The sequence below is a fragment of the Crassostrea angulata genome, chromosome 7 (genome assembly GCF_025612915.1).
Source record: "Crassostrea angulata isolate pt1a10 chromosome 7, ASM2561291v2, whole genome shotgun sequence".
Lineage (NCBI taxonomy): Eukaryota > Metazoa > Mollusca > Bivalvia > Ostreida > Ostreidae > Magallana > Magallana angulata.
In genome coordinates this window covers 6,718,539-6,742,140 of record NC_069117.1, presented here as the reverse complement: position 1 = coordinate 6,742,140, position 23,602 = coordinate 6,718,539, and the positions used below count along the sequence as shown (strand labels likewise).

Below are 23,602 nucleotides of genomic sequence, written 5' to 3'. Positions count from 1 at the left end.
AAATAAATGGAATTTTTCTAAGTCAAGAGGCATAACTCTGTCAAAAATTGCTCGAAAGTACCCAAAATCAAACTTGACCTAGATGTTATCATAATAAATGTGTTTACTAAATTTCATTTCAATACATGCAATCTCTGCACAGAAAATGAACGGAAACTGCAAATAAGTGGAATTTTACTAAGTCCAAGGGGCATATAACTCCTGAAAATTGATGGATTGTACCAAAAATCAAACTTGACCTAGATATTATTATAATAAATGTGTATACATGCAACCTCTGGTAAGAAAATGAACGGAAACTATTGGTGGACCGACCGACAGAGAGCAGCAAAGCAATATGCCCTCCCTTCTTCGAAGGGGGGTATAATAATACCATTTATGGTGTAAAAAACATAATTACCTGTCATAGGTTAGAAATTAGAAATACAGGTAATCCAATTGACAGGTAAAATTTTTTGTAAAACAATAGTTATTTTCATTAAGTCATCCACAAAGTCTTACCTGTAGGTTGGCTGTTCTCCTTTTTCTTAACTGAAGTGAGAAAATTACAGTAGCTTGGGAAACATAACCCACACAAAGGAGAGCAAAGCCTGCATCGTTATTAGCTAGCATATATTCATATATTGAAACAAAAACTAAGAGAAAGTTTATAAAATTTACTGTAGTATCCAAGCGTTTTATAAAGTTAAAGCAATTTTGTTTAGCATACTTGTGATGAAAAATATATGAAATTAAAAGGTATATTTGAAAAAACACACAGTTTAACAGCCTAGGAATAGATATTAGCCACTAAATCTTTCCCCCTAATAAATATTCAGTCAAAAGAACTACACATCGACAAACCTTTCTTGTTCTTCTTGAGTTTTTTCTTTTCAACTTCTTCTGCCTCTGTAGCAATGAAAACAAAGAAAGAGATTAGAATTAGTCACAGGTAATAAGCCGACACTTGAGATACCCAAGCTTTGCCTATAAAAAGTAAATATGCACTCAAAATCTATTGGTGAACCAATAATACTTAGCTATAGCCATCACATTCATAGGCAATAGCATAAAGCATTCATCACATACTTCTTTAAGTCTTGAAACCTAATTTCATAATTCAATTTTAAAAACAAATACATGTAATGAAAAATTTGGAAAGTAAGTTCAATTAATAGCTCTAGCATTGTAACATCATTGCTTTGCATACACAAACATATTTAATCGAAAAATATTTCACATGCGTATATATGCTAGGCGTTAATTCATACCGCTGCAGTCATTGTGTAATTTTTACATCTACTGAGTATGATTCCCTATTTCTTAGGCCTAACAAAAGAAAAAGTTTGTTTCTGCTTTCATGCAGAAAAAAAGTAGGGTCGGTCGGTCGGATTTTTTTTTTGATTTTTTCAAATATTTTTTTTTCCTTTAATATTGCAATATCCATACATGCCGGTTAGATACTGACACTGCTGAATAGTATAAAATGATGAATACTTTTAATATCATTCCTGACTATTAAGCTGGTCTTAAGAAAACACAAAAATGATATTATATATCAGATACTTCCTCTGCCTACAATGAGAGCATTATTAAAATCTACAACACATGGAAACATACAGCCATTTTAAAACAAAACGTTTGAGTTACACTGATTTGAGAAGAGTAACTGCTTCAAGCGTTTTTGTGACCAAAATTTTGAGTATTATTTTTCCAAATCGGATAAAAACGAAAATAAACCATTTTCCATCAAAAATCCATTAACTCTTTACCCCTTAATGCCACCTTTTGACGCATAGGCCATATCCTTAACACTCTACCCTGGGCTACCCTTAGACTGTTTTCAGATGAAGTGAAAACAGCTGGTGTGTGTTTTTGAATAGACTTATTACCGGTCTTAGCAAATCAAACACATAGAAAATTATATATCAATGGATTTGTAATAAATTAAAGTTTTAATATTCATTGAAAAAAAAAATTATTTAAGTCACTAATAAAGCAATACAGGTGCTGACAGGTATATGAAAATAAAACTGAGTGTTCTACATTAAAGCTTTATTAAGAATAATTTCACAACAGATACTTGATAAACATATTTAAAACTGTATGTATTATAAATAATTATTTAATAATTTTTATAGAAAGATTCCATTATCATCATGGAATTCGTTTTTTGATAGTGAATAATTAAATGTACCTGTGGCTGACTTTTCAATTAAAGTCTATCGTTTTCAGACTTATATTTACGAATTTTTTTCAATAAATGGTGTAAGAGAATTTGATAAATCTAGCATGTTAACAAAATAAGTGTGTTGACTTTTTGAAAAAATACAAATTTACCGGTATATTCGTGTATTTAGGGGTTGCAGGTAATGCACACCTTGTGTTCCGTTTTCTGTAACTACACAGATTTTTCCACAAAATTTTGCATGAATTTGACATCTGGCTTTCATCATTCAATCTCACTACCAATAAATCTAGAAAATTCTGCCCCTAAACTTGATTATAAACAAAAAGTGAAAACATGTGCGATGTCCGCATCGTAGTCCGCCATCTTTGTTTATTGTAGTAATGCATCACGCCACCATACACAGGTAAATCACGTGATATCTTTATTTAGAATGAGTGAACAACCATCCGTATACATGGCCAGGTGTATACCAGTATTGTTTATAATAAACAACAGGTGTTGAGGGGTCTAATTAAGAGCTGTATATAGGGTGCGTCAAAAGTCGTCATTAAGGATATGGCCAGGGTCGTCAAAACGCGTCATTAAGGGTTAAAGGATAGAAACCTCTAAGGGGAAAAGAGTTTAAAAAAGTTTTGAGTCGGGGGGTAAAAGCTAGGGTCGGTCAGGAAAGCGGAAACAAACAATTTTTTTTCTTAGGCCCTACGGAAACTTAAAGTTAATTCATAACTCTGTAGAAACAGCCAGACTGAAATCTACACATTGCAATAATCACGCCCTTAAAAATCCAATAAGAAGTCAAACAGTGGCCCTACGGACCATAGTTTATAAAGTGTACTCTTTACTCAGAACTAAAAACCGAAAGGATTTTAAAAATCTGATGAAAAATAAAAATAAATACAGCTAAAGGGCTGATTTCAACTTTCACCCCTCTAGATCCCTTATCTTTTAAAATTTTAATCCCAAAACCAAATTTTTAAAATGAGGAATTGAAAATGTTAAAAGTGTCATAATTATCCTATATTTTAAGTTTCGTTTAAAACCATTGAGAACTTCCGGTTTTATAAGTTGGATAAAAATCGTTTATGGATGTTTAACTGAATTCATGCGTGGTACGTTTTCTCAAATAGTTTTCAAGTAAATATTTTCATATTCAATATTTATAATAAGATACCTAATACGCACACCGTAAAAGGTTTATATTTAGGCAACTGATTATACCAAGGCGGTGAAGAATGTGTAAAAAAAAAAAAAAAATAGATATGATTTTACCTCACATTTCCGATCAATTAGGGAAAGGGGATGTCGAAAAGCCCTTTACTTTTTGTTGAAGACAAAGAAAGTTCTAGTTATTATTACAGTGATTCTGTCTGCAAATATATTCTGACCGGAATTTACAAACTAATTTATTATTACAGTGATTCTGTCTGTTATTTCCATGCAATAAACCTGTATACATTAAAAAACTACCAATAACTGGGTGGTATGCATCAAACCTGTTGTACAACAGGTAATATATCAATGGTGTTCAGGGCCGAAACTTTTTTATCTGCATTTGATTTGAATACCCAGTTTCAGCTATGCTATTCGGAACTCCATTGCTTATTCACAACTGGTAAAATGGCTTCCTACACAATTTGTTAGAATAAAATTTCATTCAAGAAAATTTGATACAGTAATTTTGCATTAATATCAGAGAAGGTATAGTGTACATCAGGGAAAATTATATCTCAAAATAACACCCAGGAACATTTACAGCACCGAATCTGTGCCTTATTCAGAACTGGTCAAACAACTGTTTGACATGTCTACACAGTTTTTCCTGTAGGGCTAAAAATCTGAAACTAATTTAATAATAAATGTTTTGGATGCAGCATATTATACATGTTAAGTCTGAGAAACGTGTGATCTTTAATAGAGAGATTTCATTAAGTACAATTGTTCGATTTTGACTATTTCATGTATTTGAGTATGGTCGAATGTTCGAGCCCATAGAATTTGAACACTAAAAAGATCTTTATTTTGAGGATATGTCCATAAATGACACGATGGAAAAATATGTCCGCAAAACAAGAGCACGTTTGAAGAATATTAAGATCGTTATAGGCCTATCGGCACGTGTTGACTGTTGTACGTCACGTTATATGTACCTGTTTAAACCAACAATGCATGCTCATATGTGATGCTTAAGTAAATTATGGAGTGTTGCAGTCTTACCTTCTCCTTTTCTTTTCATTGTGGACTTGTATGTGACTCGTCAAAAAATCAAAGTTGACTTAGATTTTTACTGAATTTAAATAGCGCCATCTGTGTCAACCACATGGTTCAATAGAAGGCCGATCCCGATATATTTACGCGAGTGATGGCCATAAATGTAATTTATGTTCAGGGTTTGGGTAAATTACTTTGAAATGTAATTAGATATTTTAAAACACATCAACAATTTTATCAATTACTTGCAATTACAATTACACGAATTCTTTCAAATATAATCAATTAATCTCAATTTTATTGGCCGTAGAATGTATATATATATATATAAATACTTACATTAAAAAATCTTGAGACTGAATACATTTTCCGATGAATTTAACGTATTACATGAAAACCAAACAGGTTTTAGAAAAGAATATTCAACCATTGACAATATTTTTACATTACATATTCTATTCGAACTTTTGAGAATGAAGAAGAAAAAACTTTATTGTATGTTTGTAGATTTCGAAAAAGCGTTTGATAAAGTATGGCGAAAAGCATTGTGGTTTAAACTATTATCCCATAATATTTGTGGCAAAATGTTTAATATCATTTTCAATATGTACAGTCATATTAAGTCAAGAATTGTTTACAATAATGAAACCTCTACTTTTTTTCATTGTGAAAACGGAGTGAGGCAAGGTGAAAATATGTCAGCCTTCTTATTTTCTATGTACCTTAATGATTTACATGACTTTTTAAATGAGTCTGATGTACGAGGTTTACCAACTATTACTGACATGCTAGAAAATAAGTTATTTATACTTATTGCATAAAATGGAACCTGAAAATGAATATCGATAAATCTAAAATAATAATATTTAGCAAAGGTAGGCAGAAAGAAAACGTGCAGATAAAATATAACGATAAATTTATTGAAGTTGTTACTGACTTAAACTACTTGGGAATAGTATTTAGCAGAACAGGATCTTTTAAAATTGCAATACAGAAATTAGCCGAAAAAGCTACAAAAGCATTATATGAAGTGTTAAAAAAGGGGAGATTTCATAATCTATCAGTACAGTGTCAACTAGATTTATTTGACAAAATTGTCCAACCTATACTGTTATATGGATGTGAAGTCTGGGGCTTTTCAAATATTGCAATTATAGAAAGAATTCATCTCAAATTTTGTAAACTTCTACTCCATTTAAAACAATCAACTCCAGATTTCATGATATATGGTGAACTTGGTCGATACCCACTTGAAATTCAAATTAAAACACGCATTATTTCTTATTGGTCAAGAATACTTACCGGAAAAGATACAAAAATTGCAAAGTTAATATATGATCTAGGAATTTGTATGAATCACGAAATTGGGGGGAAATCCCTTGGTATGAAAATATCAAACATATTCTAAATAACTGCGGTTTATCTAATATATGGATTAATCAAACTATACATAACTCACAATGGCTAAAGGCAAAAATAAAACTCACGTTGGTAGACCAACTCAAACAATATTGGCAATCTATTCTACAATCATCCCCAAAAGCTCTAAATTATAGAATTTATAAGGAAAAGTTAAAATTTGAACTTTATTTTGATACATTATCAAAAAATGATGCAATTACTTTTTGTAGATTTCGAACATGTAATCACCACCTACCCATTGAAAGTGGACGTTGGGCAAATATTCCCAGACATGAAAGATTCTGTGCTCATTGCAATAAGTGCGAAATAGGAGATGAATTTCACTACATACTTAGCTGTAACTCGTTGCAGCAAGAACGCAATCAATGCTTATCAAATATAAATATAAAAATAAAAAATGCTATTAGTTTTAAATTTATAATGGCAAGTACAAAACACTGTTCTTTGAGGAAATTATGTGCTTTTATTAGAAAAATAAATAAAAAATGCTCCCCAGGTTAGAACCCCCATACTTCACATTTGTATTAACGAGTCAGAGTTGTATATGTTCTCTCTCTCTCTCTCTCTCTCTCTCTCTCTCTCTCTCTCTCTCTCTCTCTCTCTCTCTCTCTCTCTCTTACGCATGCATTGTTAATTATTAAGAAATACCACATATTGTATTATTATAATCTCTGTGTACCATTGTGCAATGGTGTTGAGATTAAAATAAATGAATGAATGAATGAGAACAATTACATAAATTAACAGCATTGAGATACACAAGGCTTTGTGTACAATAAAGTTTCTAAAGGTTGGAGATCAGATCAATCATCATTTATGGATTCTGCTTTGAAATTTCTAGAAAAAAAATTCATTGACATTTCATTGAGTTAATGTTTGGTCATGCACAAGATTTTCTCTTAGTGTTTATTCAGGAAGTAGAAGTACAGCCAATCTGTACATGAAAAAATTAATGACTTTATAACCGGTACATCGAATTACCAAAATGACAGGATTTACAGAAATGACACCTGAAATTACCGCAATGACACTAAAATCTACAGGAATGACACTTCAAATACATTAAAATGGGGATATATTATATTATACGTTCATGTCCTTCTGGTAAATGCTTCACAACCAACAGAAATAAAAACCTAAGTTAAATATCATAATAATCAAAGAACGACAACTCTTACAATGACAATAATGATTTACTACTTGTATAAAATAAAATATATGAAAAGGATCAATATAAATAGTAATTTCTTATTAACAACACATATATAGCATTTAAAGACAAGACAAATCGGTTGAATATCGTTTAATGATAAATCAACGCTATTATATACCATGTTCATTTAAAAAGTATTGAATGTCTTGAAAGTTGAAGACACAATGTGCCGCTTTGTCTGTTAAATTCCACGTATTTATTGTATGTCTTATAAAAGCGGTCGGTTCACTGACCAAGGATAATGGGCCGAGAAAATTGTCAACACTGATTTCTGTCAGAACTGTAACTCGTAAAATGAGGTCAAATGCACTGTATCAGACGAACTCCTGTGAGAACCACCGGATATAGGCACCATTATTCAATTATGGCTATTATAATGTAAAATGTCATCAGATCAGGCTTGGGGTAATGCTAAATGTAATGGTAATGCATTGTAATGCATTACATTTTTTCTAAGTAATGCTAGTAATGTGTAATGCCTCAAAATTAGCATTACAAGTAATGATAATGTAATGCATTACTTTCCAAAATCTAGTGTAATGCTGGCATTACATGGCATTACTTTGCATTACTATGCATATTTATGCATGTTCACTAAAAAAAATGTGATGAATAAATGAATAGTTGAAATTGAATTTGATTATATTTATTTTTAAAGAAGAAAGAAATAATTCTTATTGAGAAAAAAATGTTTTAATTGTACATGTTTTATTAAAAAAGGTTTTTTAAAATTCATTTTTGAATTGTTTATATTACTAAAGCACAATTTCATAACATTTTTAAGAGTGTTGTTATTAAGAGTTTTTAATCATTTAAACAATTTACTACAATTAGTTTGCACTTCAATAAGAAATGTGTCAACAACACACTATGCCCCCAGGATAATCTAAGTATCAAAACAATCTATTGTTATATGAAGTGCTAAACACCCCAATCCCCCTCCCTTCGCTAAGTCACAATAGAATAGGAGACAGACATGCACCTTTAAAAGCTAAATGAATGCACTGTCCATCCATGATGAAAATCAATATCACTTCCAATATTATAACCTATTTGAAAATAATCTTACTTATTTTCTCTCTCTTTCTCTCTGTCTCTCTCTCTCTTGTAAATTAATTACACTGTACATTAGTTTGGACTGATAGAAAATACAAGATTTATGTATTTAATCTATTATTGCACTTAATATATCCTAAGATAAAGATCGTCAAACAGTATTTTCCAGTCCAAGCTTTGTCTGCTCCTGAAAAACATTTATTTAGTATAGACCGGAAGGTGGATGCATTTAAAAGATGAACCCTTTGAAACTTCGATCATAAAGTGCAACAGCAATCTTTTGTCTTAAAGTGTCCTCCGTAAAAAGAAATATGAATAAAAAATATTAAGATATATAACTGGGAAAAATCATCTGTTTATAAATCAATAAAATTAAGTGTCCAAAATTAAAGATTTGTGTAATCTGGGGATATATCTATATTTAGCTTTTAAAAACCGCAACATTATTTCATAAATTGTTTTTTGTTACGCATGTTATCCCGTGTCTCTATTTCATATCTGATATTGTATCATGCCAAATGTCTATAAATATCATTTTACTTATGTAACATGTTGTTCATATTGCCACAATATGATTATATATTGACCGAATAAAGAATGGCTCTTGTTTATTCATTGAATTTGAACCTGATATTGAGCATGAAGCTGTAGATATGTTAAAGAGTGTTGTATATTTGAAACATTTGCAAAAACTCTTTATTAACTTTACTTTAAAAAAAAAGTAATGGTAATGGTAATGCATTACTTTACTCATGTAATGGTAATGTAATGCATTACTTCAAGAAAATCAAGTAATGGTAATGGTAATTTAATGCCCAAATTCATGAAGTAATGGTAATGTAATGCATTACTTTACAATGTAATTCGCCCCAAGCCTGCATCAGATGTACTTACTATTTACCCCGTGCTTATAAATTCAAGCAAAGAATCGAGAAATCTGTGGAGTTATAACCATGGAGAGATTGCACCTGACCTTGAGGACGCTTTTACTGTTGTGTGTGGTATACAATGTTTACACATACAATATTACCGACGAGGACCAGCTCCACAAAGATCTGTTCACTAACTACAACAACGAACTCCGTGCTGGAAATGACCGAAACTTTCCACTCAACGTATCCATGACATTCTATTTGATGGCCATCAAAGAATTCGTGGAGGCCACGAGTAAATTCTCGGTGAATAGTGTGTTTATTATAACGTGGCGAGACGAACGATTATCTTGGAACCCTGCGAAGTACCAAAACATTCAGCAGACAATGGTTTCTCAAAATAAGATCTGGTTGCCAACCATGGTTACCTCAAACCCTTTTGAGGAAGCCCGGGGACTTGGAAGTGATTTGGTAATAAAAGTTTTTTTGCATAGTGATGGTTCGTGTGTTTGGGTCATCATGCAGTCTTTCGAAGTTATATGTGACGCCAATGTGAAACACTATCCATTCGATAAGCAGTTTTGTTCGATCAGATTTGGTACTTACGCTTTTGACTCGAATTGGCTGAATATAACGTTTCCAAATCAATTTGATTTACTATGAGGAAAATGGCTTATGGGAGATCGAGGACACCTTGGCATTTAATACTTCCGATCGCCGGGCCGCGGAAATCATATTTGGAATATACATGTACTTGAAACGTCGATCTACTTACTACATACATGCATTTGGGCATATTTGAGGGGGTATTTCTTGTTTACATAATGCACAATTTAATATTGAATTATTTCCTGTTCATTAATAAGTACCTGTTAGTGACATATACAGTGACAGATATTTTATTTCTTCAGTGTTACCTGCACATGCTCCCAGTTGGCCATACACATGAGGACATAGACTCTATGTTTTCAAATTTTTCAAGCTCTTTAAAAGGCGACATTATGACCCTAGATGGTAAAATCTAATTTCACATCAAGTTGAAAAACCTATCATTACAATTGCTTCACGACATCACTGCTGGTGTTTCTTTACAATAATGAAATTTTTATTTTCAGACCTGCTTCAAGCTTTTCAAAAGCTATCATATGTTGAGCGAGGAAAGATGGTAAAATTGGTTTGGGATTTTAAGGGATGGATGGAAAATAGCCTGATCAACAGCCACGGTCTTGGGGATCAATTTGAATTTCGGATCCACACAGTTGACAAAGGTTACTTAAATCAATATACTCAAGAAATAAACAGCAAGTTAAAAAGTTCACCAGGATATGAACTTGGTTGGTCACCTGGTCAAATCCTTTGAAGCCCAAAGAAGATTAGATCATGTACCAACCAAGTTCAAATCCTGGTGAACTTTTTAGCATTGCTGTTTATTACTTATATTTACATTTGAAAAAGACAAATCATTCACAATTGTTAAGATTACTGAGATTTTATGTTTACAATATTAATATTCTATAGGTTTATATAATGGAACATACTTGCATAAGTAAATATTTTAATGCGAAAATATGCTTATTTTATTGTACTCTTTATCAATATTATATTTATATAAATAGAAAGAAGGATACCAATTTTCCACTATAGAAAGGGCGAGGGAGAACGATGGATGCCGGATGCAGCTGATGACACCACTTTTGAGGTTCATCAGGATAGGTGTGGAATACTGATATTCAAGGTAGCTACTCATTCTAAGTGTATGTGTGTTCGAGTCGGTGTGTGTGCGTGAGAGACAGAGACAGAGATGTATTGAATTAATCATTCTATAATATTGTTTAGGACATGGATTTTCTACAAAGAGCCCCAGAGTGTGTTGCTCCAACAGACAAGAGCATGTATCTGGATCGCATTTTAAAAGAAACATGCCCAAAACTACTGAAATCTGGCCTGCTTACTTCCACAGAGCAGCAATGGTGGGAGAGTTTTTCATCGGTGGTCATGACGTATCTTAAGACTTCAAGAAATGTTAGTATTATCAGATTTTCATTTTTTACATTTATTACAGATAATTATGTACAAGTGTAATACCCAGTATTAGAATCTCAATATACTTAATATATTTAAGGTGGATTTCCCATTGATTCATTTGATTGAAAGTGTAAAAGAGATACCAGAAACTCTGATGTCCCATCCAGTGGAGACTTCTCGAGGACAAGGCTATGAAAAGAGCCCTGCAGCTGGTAATGCAAATTCTTCTTTTTGTATATGTTACACAGTTCAAAATTATATGTAAAACATCAGTTAGTATTCTTTTTTCATTTAAAATCATACACAATATTTAGTTTTTGCAATATTTTGAAGTGTCTTTTATTTTGATTTATTTTGATTCTTGACAGGTGTACACTGGTAACTATTTACCTCCGAAAAAGAGGAAAGCGGCAGAGAAGAGCAAAAAGCAGAGAAAATAATAAATTAAGAAATTCTAAAGCACAACATTCTTTAGTATTTTTTAAAATGCTTTCCGATAGCATTTACATCAATTATGGAATGAAAAAAAAATCCAAGACTCTAAATTAATGCTTGCTGATAGGTTTGGAAAAGAAAATAATTGCATTTCCCTGTAACATAAACAGGTGCTTAATGTAGCATTTGATGTGTTGATCTATTTCTAATATGTTGCCATTCTATATCAGTGCACAAACGCATAATAATTAGTTTTGCAAAGTGACTATTACTTGATGCTTGAAGATAGTGACCTTAAACAGTTATTAATTTTTTGCATTCGAGAGACAACAAAGTTGCAGTTATCAAATTTCATGCTTTCATCGAGCAACTAACATACTGACAAAAAAACCCAGATAATTCCTGCATTGAAATACTTATCATAATCAAACGACACCCAATACCTACATTTAATCACTATAAATTCAGTCTTCCAATGCCTGCATTGAGCGACTCTTCAGTCTTCCAATGCCTGCATTGAGTGACTCTTCAGTCTTCCAATGCCTGCATTGAGCGACTCTTCAGTCGTCCAATGCCTGCATTGAACGACTCCTCAATCGTTCAATGCCTGCATTGAGCGACTCTTCAGTCTTCCAATGCCTGCATTGAGCGACTCTTCAGTCTTCCAGTGCCTGCATTGAACGACTCTTCAGTTTTTCCAATGCCTGCATTGAGCGACTCCTCAATCGTCCAATGCCTGCATTGGGCGTCTCCTCTGTTGTTCCAGTGCCTGCATTGAGCGACTCCTCAATCGTTCAATGCCTGCATTGAGCGTCTCTTCATTTTTCCAATGCCTGCATTGAGCGACTCCTCAGTCGTCCAATGCCTGCATTGAGCAACTCTTTATTCATCATTGCAATCATCCAATGCAAGCAATTAGTACCACTCATTCTTCACCCAATGCAGGTATTCCTTCTGTCCAATGAAATCACACTGGATGCATATAATGTCAATGTCCATATGCATTAAAAAATGTATATTGCAGTTTCTGCATTGCTTCAATGCTGAGTTTTAACTCTAAGAAAATATTCCAAATAAGGAACATGAGGTCTAAAACGTAAACATTTTAATTCCTGTTATCACAAAACTGAATGACAAAACAAGGAATGGTTTTATCAGAATGTCGCAAGAAAAATTCACATATTTTTCTGATATTTCGAATCGGTACTTGGCGTGTTTCTGTGAATTGCCTTAATTAACGCAGAAAAATCAGAAAAAAATGGTTGAGACAAATAAAGAAATAGTGTAGACTGCATTATAGCCAGTCTGTTAGTCCCTATGACGTTTGTAGCTGTTTTACAGTCATTCGTTTTCCTACTTCCGAACGAGTCTGGTGAGAGGATAGGATTTTCCGTGACAATGTTACTGGCGAGCGTTGTGTTTCTGACTCTTATTCAGGAGAAACTTCCGGAATCATCCGAGTCCAGCATCTCCATACTGGGTTACCTGTTGCTAGGATACATTTCCCTTGGGGGTGTAGTTACTCTCGTCGTCATTATTAGTTCTAATCTGTATATTGAAACCAAACCTGTCCCAAAATGGCTGCAGCATCTCTGTTGTGAAAGACAAACTGACACTGATGGTTCTGCATTATACAGTATTAAAGATGTCCCCCCTGTGCAACGGGATGATGATTTTAAAGAACAATGCGAGTTGTGTTGGAAGAAAATTGGCATGAAGTTTGACCGATTCTGTTTTGTAATGTCTATAATGTTGTATGTTGTACAAGTTATCATTTTCATTGCTATCGTACGTGATTGACAAGGCTTTGGAGATATCACCAAAGTCAAATGAGTTTATACAGCATCAGAGCCTTTATTCATATATGTACATTGTATACATTTTTTGTGTTTTAAGTTAAATTTAAATATCTTTTTGTCTTGATTGTTATCAAAATAAAGTTTCATTGCAATTCAAATCTTGGATCATGATAACTTTAAACAGGTCAGAACCAATCTACGAAATGGGATATAATGCCCTAAATGGGATAAAAATTTGAAGCGCAAATTTTAAATGTCTGATTTAGAAATTTATAATTAATCCGCATAAATTCATTATGATAACCAATGCAACAACTTTTGGTTAGCAACTTTTGTTTGTAAGATTGACCCCCAAGAAGTTATGGATATACTGAGGGATCATTATCTGAAACAGTGGGGTTACAAAAAAGTTAACCAATTAATGGTTGTTACATGTCATTCAGTCTACTGCGGATTTGACTCATATTTTGCAAAATAAAAAATTCTCTTGTTTTTGCTCTTCAAATTTATATCCCATTTGGGATATTATATCTAATACAGACTATTTTATCCCATTTGGGAGATTGGTCCCAACTTTCATGTATTAATTAAAGGAGTTTTAACAAGATTCAAATAACCTGAGTATGTTAGCTTGATCAAATGTTAATCTGATTAAAATACGAATAAAAGTGAGCCTTATTTTGACATTGTTACTATAGTCTATTTTTATTGATAACAAACTGTTAAATCTGTCCAGTCATTGATTCTTTGCGTTTCTCAACAGCTGTTGATTCGGGGTAGGGGTAGAGGTGGGCGTTAGAAACAAAAGGGTCGTTGGGATACTCTTATCAATTGCCTCATAGAAAATCACCATGAAAGATAAAAAAGGAAAATGTATACTTTGCGCCGCAATATGTATATTAGAATGATTCATTATGGGAGCAAACAAATGGATGACACGAAACTCTTTTAATAGCCATCATATTTGAGAATGTTATCACAGTACGTTCTACTCCGTACACAAATTTTAAGGGGCATAGTTTCGATGTTGGTCAACAATTAGTTTTCCTATTTTAATGTTTACAATGCCTTAGTAAGGCATTTTCAATAGGCAACCAAAATTTGAGTATCATTCTTTCAGTTATAAGCGAGTTATGGAGCTTAAAATTCTTTGCTATGTAAACAAAGCTTTTGTCTACATTTTGAATGTTGTTGGTGCAATAACAGTTCTAGACTTAAATAAAATGAATGTGTAAAACTTTAGGAACTGTTTAGTTATGCTTAAAATGAATAAGAAGATGGACAAAATAACTTGAAAAAGATTTTTTACTGCTACATTGAACCTTTGTAAACAAAAACAGGAAACAAGCCTTGTTTACACGACAAGGAATTGTTATCCGTGTATCTTGCTTATAAGTATACGACTGACTCTCAAATTTTATTTGATCATTAGAGGTGCATTCCTAAAGGTCTTACGCAATGAAATAGCCAATTAAACTGTAGTTCCATAGTTATGGAAAGTTGTAGTTCCATATACATGTATATAGACAATTTCTTTGCTTTCTTCCTTTTTTGGCACCTTATTTTAGGTCTACAGTATTGATTTTGGATTCTATGTAAATTTATAAGTATTGTTAACGAGAAGGCTAAACCTCCTGGTTATTAATCTACATAAAAAAATTGTACTTTCATACTTCATATATATTTTGTAGAGAACCATCATAATTGTTTATTTATTTAATTTTTCTCTACTCTCGCATAAAGTATATATTGTGTATATGTTTGTAATATTCTCTATGTTGTAAATTACAACCAAAGAGATAAAATAAACTGTTCAACTGTTAGCGTGAGTATGAATTATTAAAATTTTGATCGCATAACCTATTAAACTCAGAGATAAACACTTTAGAGTTGATCCCGCAGGCCCTCAATCAAATTTTTTTTACAGATGCTTAATTGCAGTTGTAAAAAGGTGTTTGTTATTTACATGTAACCTGCCACTATAATACACACTTTCCATATGTAGTCTCTGCAATTGTACTTCCGTCTTCTGAAATTCACGGTTAAAATGTTACAAATCGACAAATGTCGAATTTTGACACGACCATATATGGAAACAGTGACGTCACGATAGAAAAAGGCTAGCTGCAGGTAAAGGCATGCCGTAATCGCCGAAATAGGGACGGGTATAATAATATTACTTATTAGGTTAGTTACTGACTCACTACGGAAATATATTGGGTTGATCAATCTCATAGATGGCGAGGCGAAGCCGAGCCGTCTATGAGATTGATCAACCCAATATATTTCCGTAGTGAGTCAGTAACTAACCTAATAAGTGTTTTGTTTTCCCGAGGACTATCAAGCGACATATTCATTCACAAATAGCGGTGATCTACGCAAAGCCTATACAAGATGCCTTATATCTCGTCCAATTAAACTCATTTAAACTCTTCAAAATTATCAATACCACCTTTCAAATGCGCTTTAAAAATCTTCGCTTCACCCATATTACTTACAATGTTTTGTTGCTATTTAATTTTAAACCTCTGCAGAGATTTGAGCAAATTTAGGCCTAGACGCTGCCATTTCGTTCTGCTCCAGACACAACAATGTGACGTCAATATTCAAAGGGCAACTACTCTAATTTAAAAATAATTTCAAAGGGCCACTACTCTAAATATTTTAATGACTTACTGAACACGATTTCTGTGTTAAATAATATGAAATATCGAGATGAGTAGGTGCGGCGGCGGCCAATGACGGCCATATTGCCTATTGTTATATTCAGTAGTATATTCTCACTATATAACTCTATATAGACGAAAAGTCAATAATTGTAATATTAGCTCGTCCAAAAAATATTGACCGGTCAATATTTTTTTTGATATTGACCGGCTAGGAATAATATCTAGAGAACATTCCCTCTATTTGAAATAATTGCCTCTGATTAGTTGATTCGTAAACGATGACGTAAATAACTCTTCGCGACTCCAAAACAAGGTGACGTCATAATAGACAGTCAGTCAAGGCAAGTAAACAACGGACGCGCAATGCGGCGGTTTGCTATCATAACGAATATAAGGATTTGCGAATTACTGTGAAGTAAAATCAGGTAAAACATCTGTATATTAATTCTTTCGGTCGGCGGAATATCACCAGTGACCATTTGATGTTGAGTATATTTTGGAAATGAACTTTGCACAGAATTGAATTCGTGAATTCTTTGTTGAGCCGAGAAAATAACGGCGATCTGTTTTCAATTACTTTCTTAATTTTGGTTTGTTTCTTCATATAACAAAACAAATGTTGACTGTGTTTTCGGGCAACATTGATTATATTAGCCCCCTTGGGACGATAATATTGCCCTCCGCTTCGCGTCGGGCAATATTTCGTCCCTCGGGGGCTAATATAATCAATGTTGCCCTCAAACCCAGTCAATATTTGTATAATATTAATCCTCAAAGAACCTACATAGAGATATATGAGGCAATCACGTGCCATGTTTAATCCAATGAAAATGTGACATTTCAGTCCGAGGGAAAACAAAAAAATATATTATGTAGGCCTATAATCATATTATCTCTGAATAACAACATTTCTTAGAAAGTATTATTTTTCGGGAAAATAAATTATGAGATAGATGTATATTTTATTAAGTGACTGTATAAAAGATGTGAGTGAAGATTTCGATCGCCTTCAGATATCTTCTTAGAACTGGAAAAATTACATATAATGGCTTTGTTTGAATATACATTTATATAGATATACCAGGCTTGGGGTAATGCTAAATGTAATGGTAATGCATTGCAATGCATTACATGTTTTCAAAGTAATGCTAGTAATGTGTAATGCCTCAATTTTAGCATTACAAGTAATGCTAATGTAATGCATTACTTTCCAAAATCTAGTGTAATGCTGGCATTACATGGCATTACTTTGCATTACTATGCATATTTATGCATGTTCACTTTAACAAATGTGATGAATAAATGAATAATTGAAATTGAATTTGATTAAATTTATTTTTAAAGAAGAAAGAAATAATTCTAATTGAGAAAAAAATGTTTTAATTGTACATGTTTTATTAAAAAAGCTAAGCTTAAGGTTTTTAAAATTCATTTTTAAATTGTTTATATTATTAAAGATAACAGCACAATTTCGCAACATTTTTAAGAGTGTTGTTATTAAGAGTTTTTATATAATCATTTAAACAATTTACTCCAATTAGTTTGCACTTCAATAAGAAATGTGTCAACAACACACTAAGCCCCCCGGATAATCTAAGTATCAAAACAATCTATTGTTAGAAGAAGTGCTAAACACCCCAATCCCCTTCCCTTCGCTATGTCCCCATAGAATAGGAGACAGACATGCACCTTTAAAAGCAAAATGAATGCACTGTCCATCCATGATGAAAATCAATATCACTTCCCATATTATAACGTATTTGAAAATAATCTTACTTATTTTCTCTCCCTGTCTCTCTCTGTCTCTCTCTGTCTCTCTCTCTCTCTCTCTCTCTTGTATATTAATTACACTGTACATTAGTTTGGACTGATAGAAAATACAAGATTTATGTATTTAATTTATCATTGCACTTAATATATCCTAAGATAAAGATCGTCAAACAGTATTTTCCAGTCCAAGCATTGACTGCTCCTGCAAAACATTTAATTTAGTATAGACCGGAAGGTGGATGCATTTAAAAGATGAACCCTTTAAATCTTCGATCATTAAGTGCAACAGCAATCTTTTGTCTTAAAGTGTCCTCCGTAAAAAGAAATACGAATAAAATATATTAAGAAATTAGCTGGGAAAAATCATCTGTTATATATTAATTAAAGTAAGTGTCCAAAATTATAAAGATTTGTGTAATCTGGGGATATATCTATATTTAGCTTTTAAAAACCGCAACATTATTTCATAAATTGTTTTTTGTTACGCATGTTATCCTGTGTCTCTATTTCATACACAGGAAAAATGTCCACATGTGTGCAACATGTGTTTAACATATATTTTACACGTGTAAAACACATAAAAAGAGCACACATATATAAAGTGTTTAATTCCACACATGTTTAACATGTGTTTAATATGTGTCAAACATGTGTGAAATTAAACATAGCATATTTTATATGTGTAAAACACATATTCTATATGTGTAATAAATGTGTTGCATTTTATATATGAAATTTATATATAATTTTTTGTTAGCAATTGTCAATAATAAAGGTACATCTTTACTTAAGCTTTCATTTAAAATATATTACGTACAGTGTGCTTCATATTGCAAACTATTCCTTGATATCAATGTATAGATCATCAGTATAAATTTTTTTGAGTGAATGTGGTCGTTTTTCAAAAAATGTTTGAATTTATAAGGTGATATTATATATGCAGTAGATTGTTTATTCATGTATATTTATGTGTATTCAATATATTCAATATTTCAATATATTCAATGTATGGCAATATTTATAAAATTTCATTACTAGGAGAGGACTATCTAAGTTTTAGAACTTGTGTCTTATCCTTTTGATTTATTCAATAAAATATGTTCAATTCAATTCAATTCATCAGTATATTATTGCAGATGCACACCAGGCATATAAAAAATAATAACAAAAACTTCATTAATTTGTTCTCAGGAGTTTATTCTTCATTGCCATGTAACAATTCATTTCTCTCTTCCTTGTTCCTGTAAAAAAAAAGAAAAATGACACAATCATTCATAATTATGTATTGTTTCTATTTCATTTTTAATGTTCTACACCATTAGTTATTGTTTGCTATGTCTCTGTTTTACAGTATACATGTACACTTGTTACACTATCCAATGATATTACATTATATAGATTCAATACTAAAATTCATACAGAAATATATTAGATAAGTACCTGGTAATCTAGGTCAGAATATGTATTAATATTGTAAAAGAGTGAAATCACAACAATTTTTTAACTTACCGCTTGGTAACCTTTAATTCTTCTTTCTTCTTTTTCCTGCAGAAGCTCCCAGATGTTTCGTCTGTTGTCTTTTTTTATTGATACATAGAACTCTGGTGACAGAAAAAAATCTCAAGTTAATATATAGTCATGGTATATTTCATAGATTGAAGATATAAATTAAATTGTCATGTGAGAATCAAATTTTCATTTCAATTTAAATATATGTATTTCTCTAACAGAACTTACAAACATGTAGTTATTACTATACAATCGTGTATATAATATAATTATAATTCTCACCTTTAAACTCTGGCCAGAACTTCTATCATTCGGTAAACTTTTTCGTAGTTAAGAATAACCTCTGAATTAAAGAAATGAAGAAAAAATAATCAAAATTCTTTTATAAAGTATCATTCAATAAATAGTTATATATATTTATACACATGTACATGATGCACTTTATTTGTACATAATTATGTCCAAAGAAGGGACTGGTTGCATGTTAAGTTCAATTGTTTGAGTTGTTAGCCAATACATGTAGTATACTGTGGAATCATTTAAATTCGTGGGGGCCAATTTTTGTGGATTATGACTTTTTTGCTCTTTGTGGGGATGTAATTTCGTGGATGCGTAGCCTACTGTTTCAGTAACAAAGATAACTGTTTCTAAAATTGTTTTCGTTGAGGATTTAAATTAGTGGGAGAGGGCTACCCACGAATTCCTCGAAAATTGAGCCACCACGAATTTTAATGATTCCATGGTATATACATTAGATCTGACACTTTAAAGATGCCTTAATAGTATTGTTGATTTTTATCAATATATAAGTATATCATACACATGATATTACAAAGTCAGACTTACAAGTGCTACTGTCATCTACTTCCTTCTCATGTCCACAGGACTCTTTCCTGGTGGAGTGAATTGCCTGTACAAATAATTGCACAGCCATCCAGGGGGAGAGGGTCTCAAATTAGTCCATTGTAGAGCGGAACAGCTAAGAAAAATAAACATCAGACTTTCAATATTAAAACTAAAAAACAAATATTTGTTTAAATCAGTCACTGTATACACATGTAAGAAAAGTCATTGTTGTACATCCTAGAATTACCATTATTAAAACTATAAAAACTGAAATATCCAGATTTTCAGAATTATATTGCTGTTTTGCAAGTACATGTACATGTTATATAATAATTAATTGTTACAAGTGCTTTTGATTGCTAAAAACTAACAGCAACTTTAAGAAGTCTGAGATAATTAAGTAACTAATAATACAAACATGCAGCCATCAGTGGATACCAAGCAGCTTTAACAGAATTCTGATACTGCATGCACATATTTTTGCAACAGAACTGACAAACTAACCAAAAAAACTAGCCATCTCTATGTCGATCTAACTTCAACTTCCTTCTTTTCAGTGCATTGACCTTAGCAATTCATGTGTGGACTGGGTTCTTTCTAAAACATAGTTATACCAACTTAATACAATCATCAGAGGTTTTTAAATCAGCATAAAATAAATATTTAATTTTGAGGAGAAAAACAGACATATTATGATAATATTTTTATAATTAAACCTGAAATATTTGTAAAAGTTAGATTTTCAACTCTTAAAAATTACAGTACACTATACAGAAATTCTTAATATTAACAATACAGTCAGAACTCTACGTATTTAGATTTAATTACCATGATTTGTCACTTTTATACCAGCTGCAGTGTAGAACTGTCTATGAAATCAAGAAGAATGTCTGGATCTTGAAAAATTCATTACCCTATGTCTTCGGAGTTCCTGACCGACCAATATTGGTAGCCTTTGTACTATAGCCATTTTCTACAAAAAAGAAAAGAATTTACACACAATAGTTGTATATATCAAAATAAGTTGCATATCATAGTACATTGCAGGTATATTATTGCATGTTTAATAATAATAAAAAACACTTAAAACATGACATTTAGAATTAATATGAAAATTTCATTGATTTTCTTTTACAAAATTTAAATCATGAATACTTTCAAAAGAAAGTCAAGAATCAGTTTTGAAGATAAAAAACTGAATTTTACTTATAATACTTACAACTGCATAAACAGTTCAAAGAGACATATCCCTGCTATCCACTGCGTTAGTTTATTTATGTCTTCTGTGACCTGTCTAAAAATAAAGTGTGTTGATTAGCATACTCACTTAAGTAACCGACTGAACATTTTAGCAAGTTGTTGCATAATAAATAACATTTTAAACAATCAATTTAATTTTCAGTTTTGATATATCAACAACAACAACAAAATTATATAAAACTTTCGACTTGCTGCTTTTAAGTTTTATGCTACTCGTTACTTTGCAACGAGCTTTACTCTAGTTTATTCTACTTTCACTTTTCAAGATTGAAATGTGTCTGATCTAAATAAAAATACATTTGATAAACATATATTTAATGTTCGCTTAATTTTCAAGCATTGTTCTGTCTATAAATCTGCTTTTTTTCAGCTACAACTGCTTAATTGTAGCTTTGTGGAAAACGTTTACCGACAGACCTACCGTTTACCTACATATAGCAGATGTAGTATATACCTTTATGTGTATTATATACATTAAATCACCGTATTTGCCTTTATAGTTCATCTAAAAACTTTCATCAATTTCACCTAAGTAGATTGGATAAGCATCGATCGTTGACAATACATGTTTCTTGTTTTGAACCCGAATTTTCCCGAAGAACACAAGCTACTTGACGTGTTGTAAAATGACTAGGTTGCTACCAGCAATATTTGTATAATTTTACAATACAAATAAATGAATAAGAATGATTGACAAACCTTACCTTTAGCCTCAAATCGAATATCTGTTTACCATAAAGCAACTACTTAATTTTGTAAAATTATCATTAATACAGTATATATTTTAAAATATTTTATAATTAAAACTCTTCAAGTTCATATACGATGAAATTCATTTGACCCACCCTGTTCCTTACTTTCAGAAATCAAATTTCCGAAGAAAAAACATAATTACAAAAACATAAACATACTAGTATACCCTTCCTTTATCTTTAAAACCTTTCAATTTAGAACAAAAGTTAGTGCTTTAATTAATTATTCGTTTCATTTATAACAGTTTTAGATTGTTTTATTATTATAGTAAGTAAGTAAGTAAGTAAATAATTTATCATAGTGACATGTGTTATAACAATTACAAAATGTTATACAAAATACATAATGAAACACCCGGCCCATTGGGCCTATATGTCACTGCAAATACAATTATAACATAAATATACACATATTACGCATTGCGTTTTTTATACAATAATGATTGTCTATAAAGGTAAGATTCAATTAAATATTTAGAGGTTTGTCTAGGAAAATTTGACAATAGAAAAAAAAAAAAAAATCTTTCATTTGCACACCATAATCATTTTGATATTTTTTAAAAAAAGTAGCAATTTGCATACCTCTGATATATGTATAATAAATCTGAAAAAAACCCAACTTCCTAGTTCCTATTATATATTGAAAACTGTACGAAGAGTTATTGGTACAATAAGGGTACCTTTTTGGCAGCCACTCACCCGCCCGCCATTTTCACTATTTCAATATTTGGAAAACCCGGTTAAAAATTCTCTCTCAAAATTCTTAGAATTCAGAAGCAATGGAGCTACATAGGACCTCACGGCGGTCCCCGAACCCCATGCCGCTCAAAATATATTTACCTCCTTAGGAAATTTCTTGATCCGTCTCATTTCTAGAAAAGAGTACGCATTATACAAATATTGACTGGGGTTGAGGGCAACATTGATTATATTAGCCCCCGAGGGACGAAATATTGCCCGACGCGAAGCGGAGGGCAATATTTTCGTCCCAAGGGGGCTAATATAATCAATGTTGCCCGAAAACACAGTCAACATTTGTTTTGTTATATGAAGAAACAAACCAAAATTTAAGAAATTAATTGAAAACAGATCGCCGTAATTTTCTCAGCTCAACAAAGAATTCACGAATTCAATTTTGTGCAAAGTTCATTTCCAAAATATCCTCAGCATCAAACGGTCACTTGTGATATTCCGCCGACCGTAAGAATTATCAGACAGGTGTTCTACCTGATTTTACTTCACAGTAATTCGCAAATCCTTATATCCGTTATGATAGCAAACCGTTGCATTGCGCGTTCGTTGTTTACTTGCCTTGACTGACTGTCTATTATGACGTCACCTTGTTTTGGAGTCGCGAAGAATTATTTACGTCACCGTTTACGAATCAACAAATCAGAGGCGATTATTTGAAATAGAGGGAATGTTCTCTAGATATTATTCCTAGCCGGTCAATATCTAAAAAATATTGACCGGTCAATATTTTTCGGACGAGCTGATATTACAATTATTGACTATTCGTCTATATAGAGTTATATAGTGAGAATATACTACTGAATATAACAATATACAATTATTTAATGCTTGAGCAGTCAATAG

General features: G+C 31.9%; 2 protein-coding genes, 1 long non-coding RNA gene and 1 pseudogene across 4 annotated transcripts in view; 2 read left to right on the top strand and 2 right to left on the bottom strand.

Annotated features, from left to right (window-relative positions):
* LOC128192844 (nucleolar protein dao-5-like) overlaps positions 1-4,502 on the bottom strand; it is a 29,885-nt gene extending 25,383 nt beyond the window's left edge. For both annotated transcript variants that reach the window (XM_052865837.1, XM_052865838.1), the window contains exons 1-3: positions 4,385-4,502; positions 844-888; positions 502-531 (exon numbers count right to left, since the gene is read on the bottom strand). In XM_052865837.1, the coding sequence (XP_052721797.1) occupies positions 502-531; positions 844-888; positions 4,385-4,403 (94 nt within the window). In that variant the 5' untranslated portion in view covers positions 4,404-4,502. The remainder of the gene's footprint in view (positions 1-501; positions 532-843; positions 889-4,384) is intronic.
* Positions 4,503-9,618: 5,116 nt separating this feature from the next.
* On the top strand, positions 9,619-11,544 carry LOC128156070 (uncharacterized; annotated as a pseudogene).
* A 554-nt stretch (positions 11,545-12,098) lies between these two features.
* LOC128156071 (acetylcholine receptor subunit beta-type unc-29-like) lies at positions 12,099-13,867 on the top strand. Its single transcript, XM_052818062.1, has one exon. The coding sequence runs from the start codon at positions 12,719-12,721 to the stop codon at positions 13,199-13,201; it is 483 nt and encodes a 160-aa protein (XP_052674022.1). The 5' UTR covers positions 12,099-12,718; the 3' UTR covers positions 13,202-13,867.
* Positions 13,868-18,822: 4,955 nt separating this feature from the next.
* On the bottom strand, positions 18,823-21,075 carry LOC128157051 (uncharacterized). The gene is made up of 6 exons (XR_008239788.1): positions 20,823-21,075; positions 20,499-20,591; positions 19,995-20,127; positions 19,431-19,491; positions 19,149-19,240; positions 18,823-18,880 (listed from the first exon to the last, which is right to left on the bottom strand). It is a non-coding gene; the product is annotated as an uncharacterized LOC128157051 (long non-coding RNA).
* Between the last annotated feature and the right edge of the window lie 2,527 nt (positions 21,076-23,602).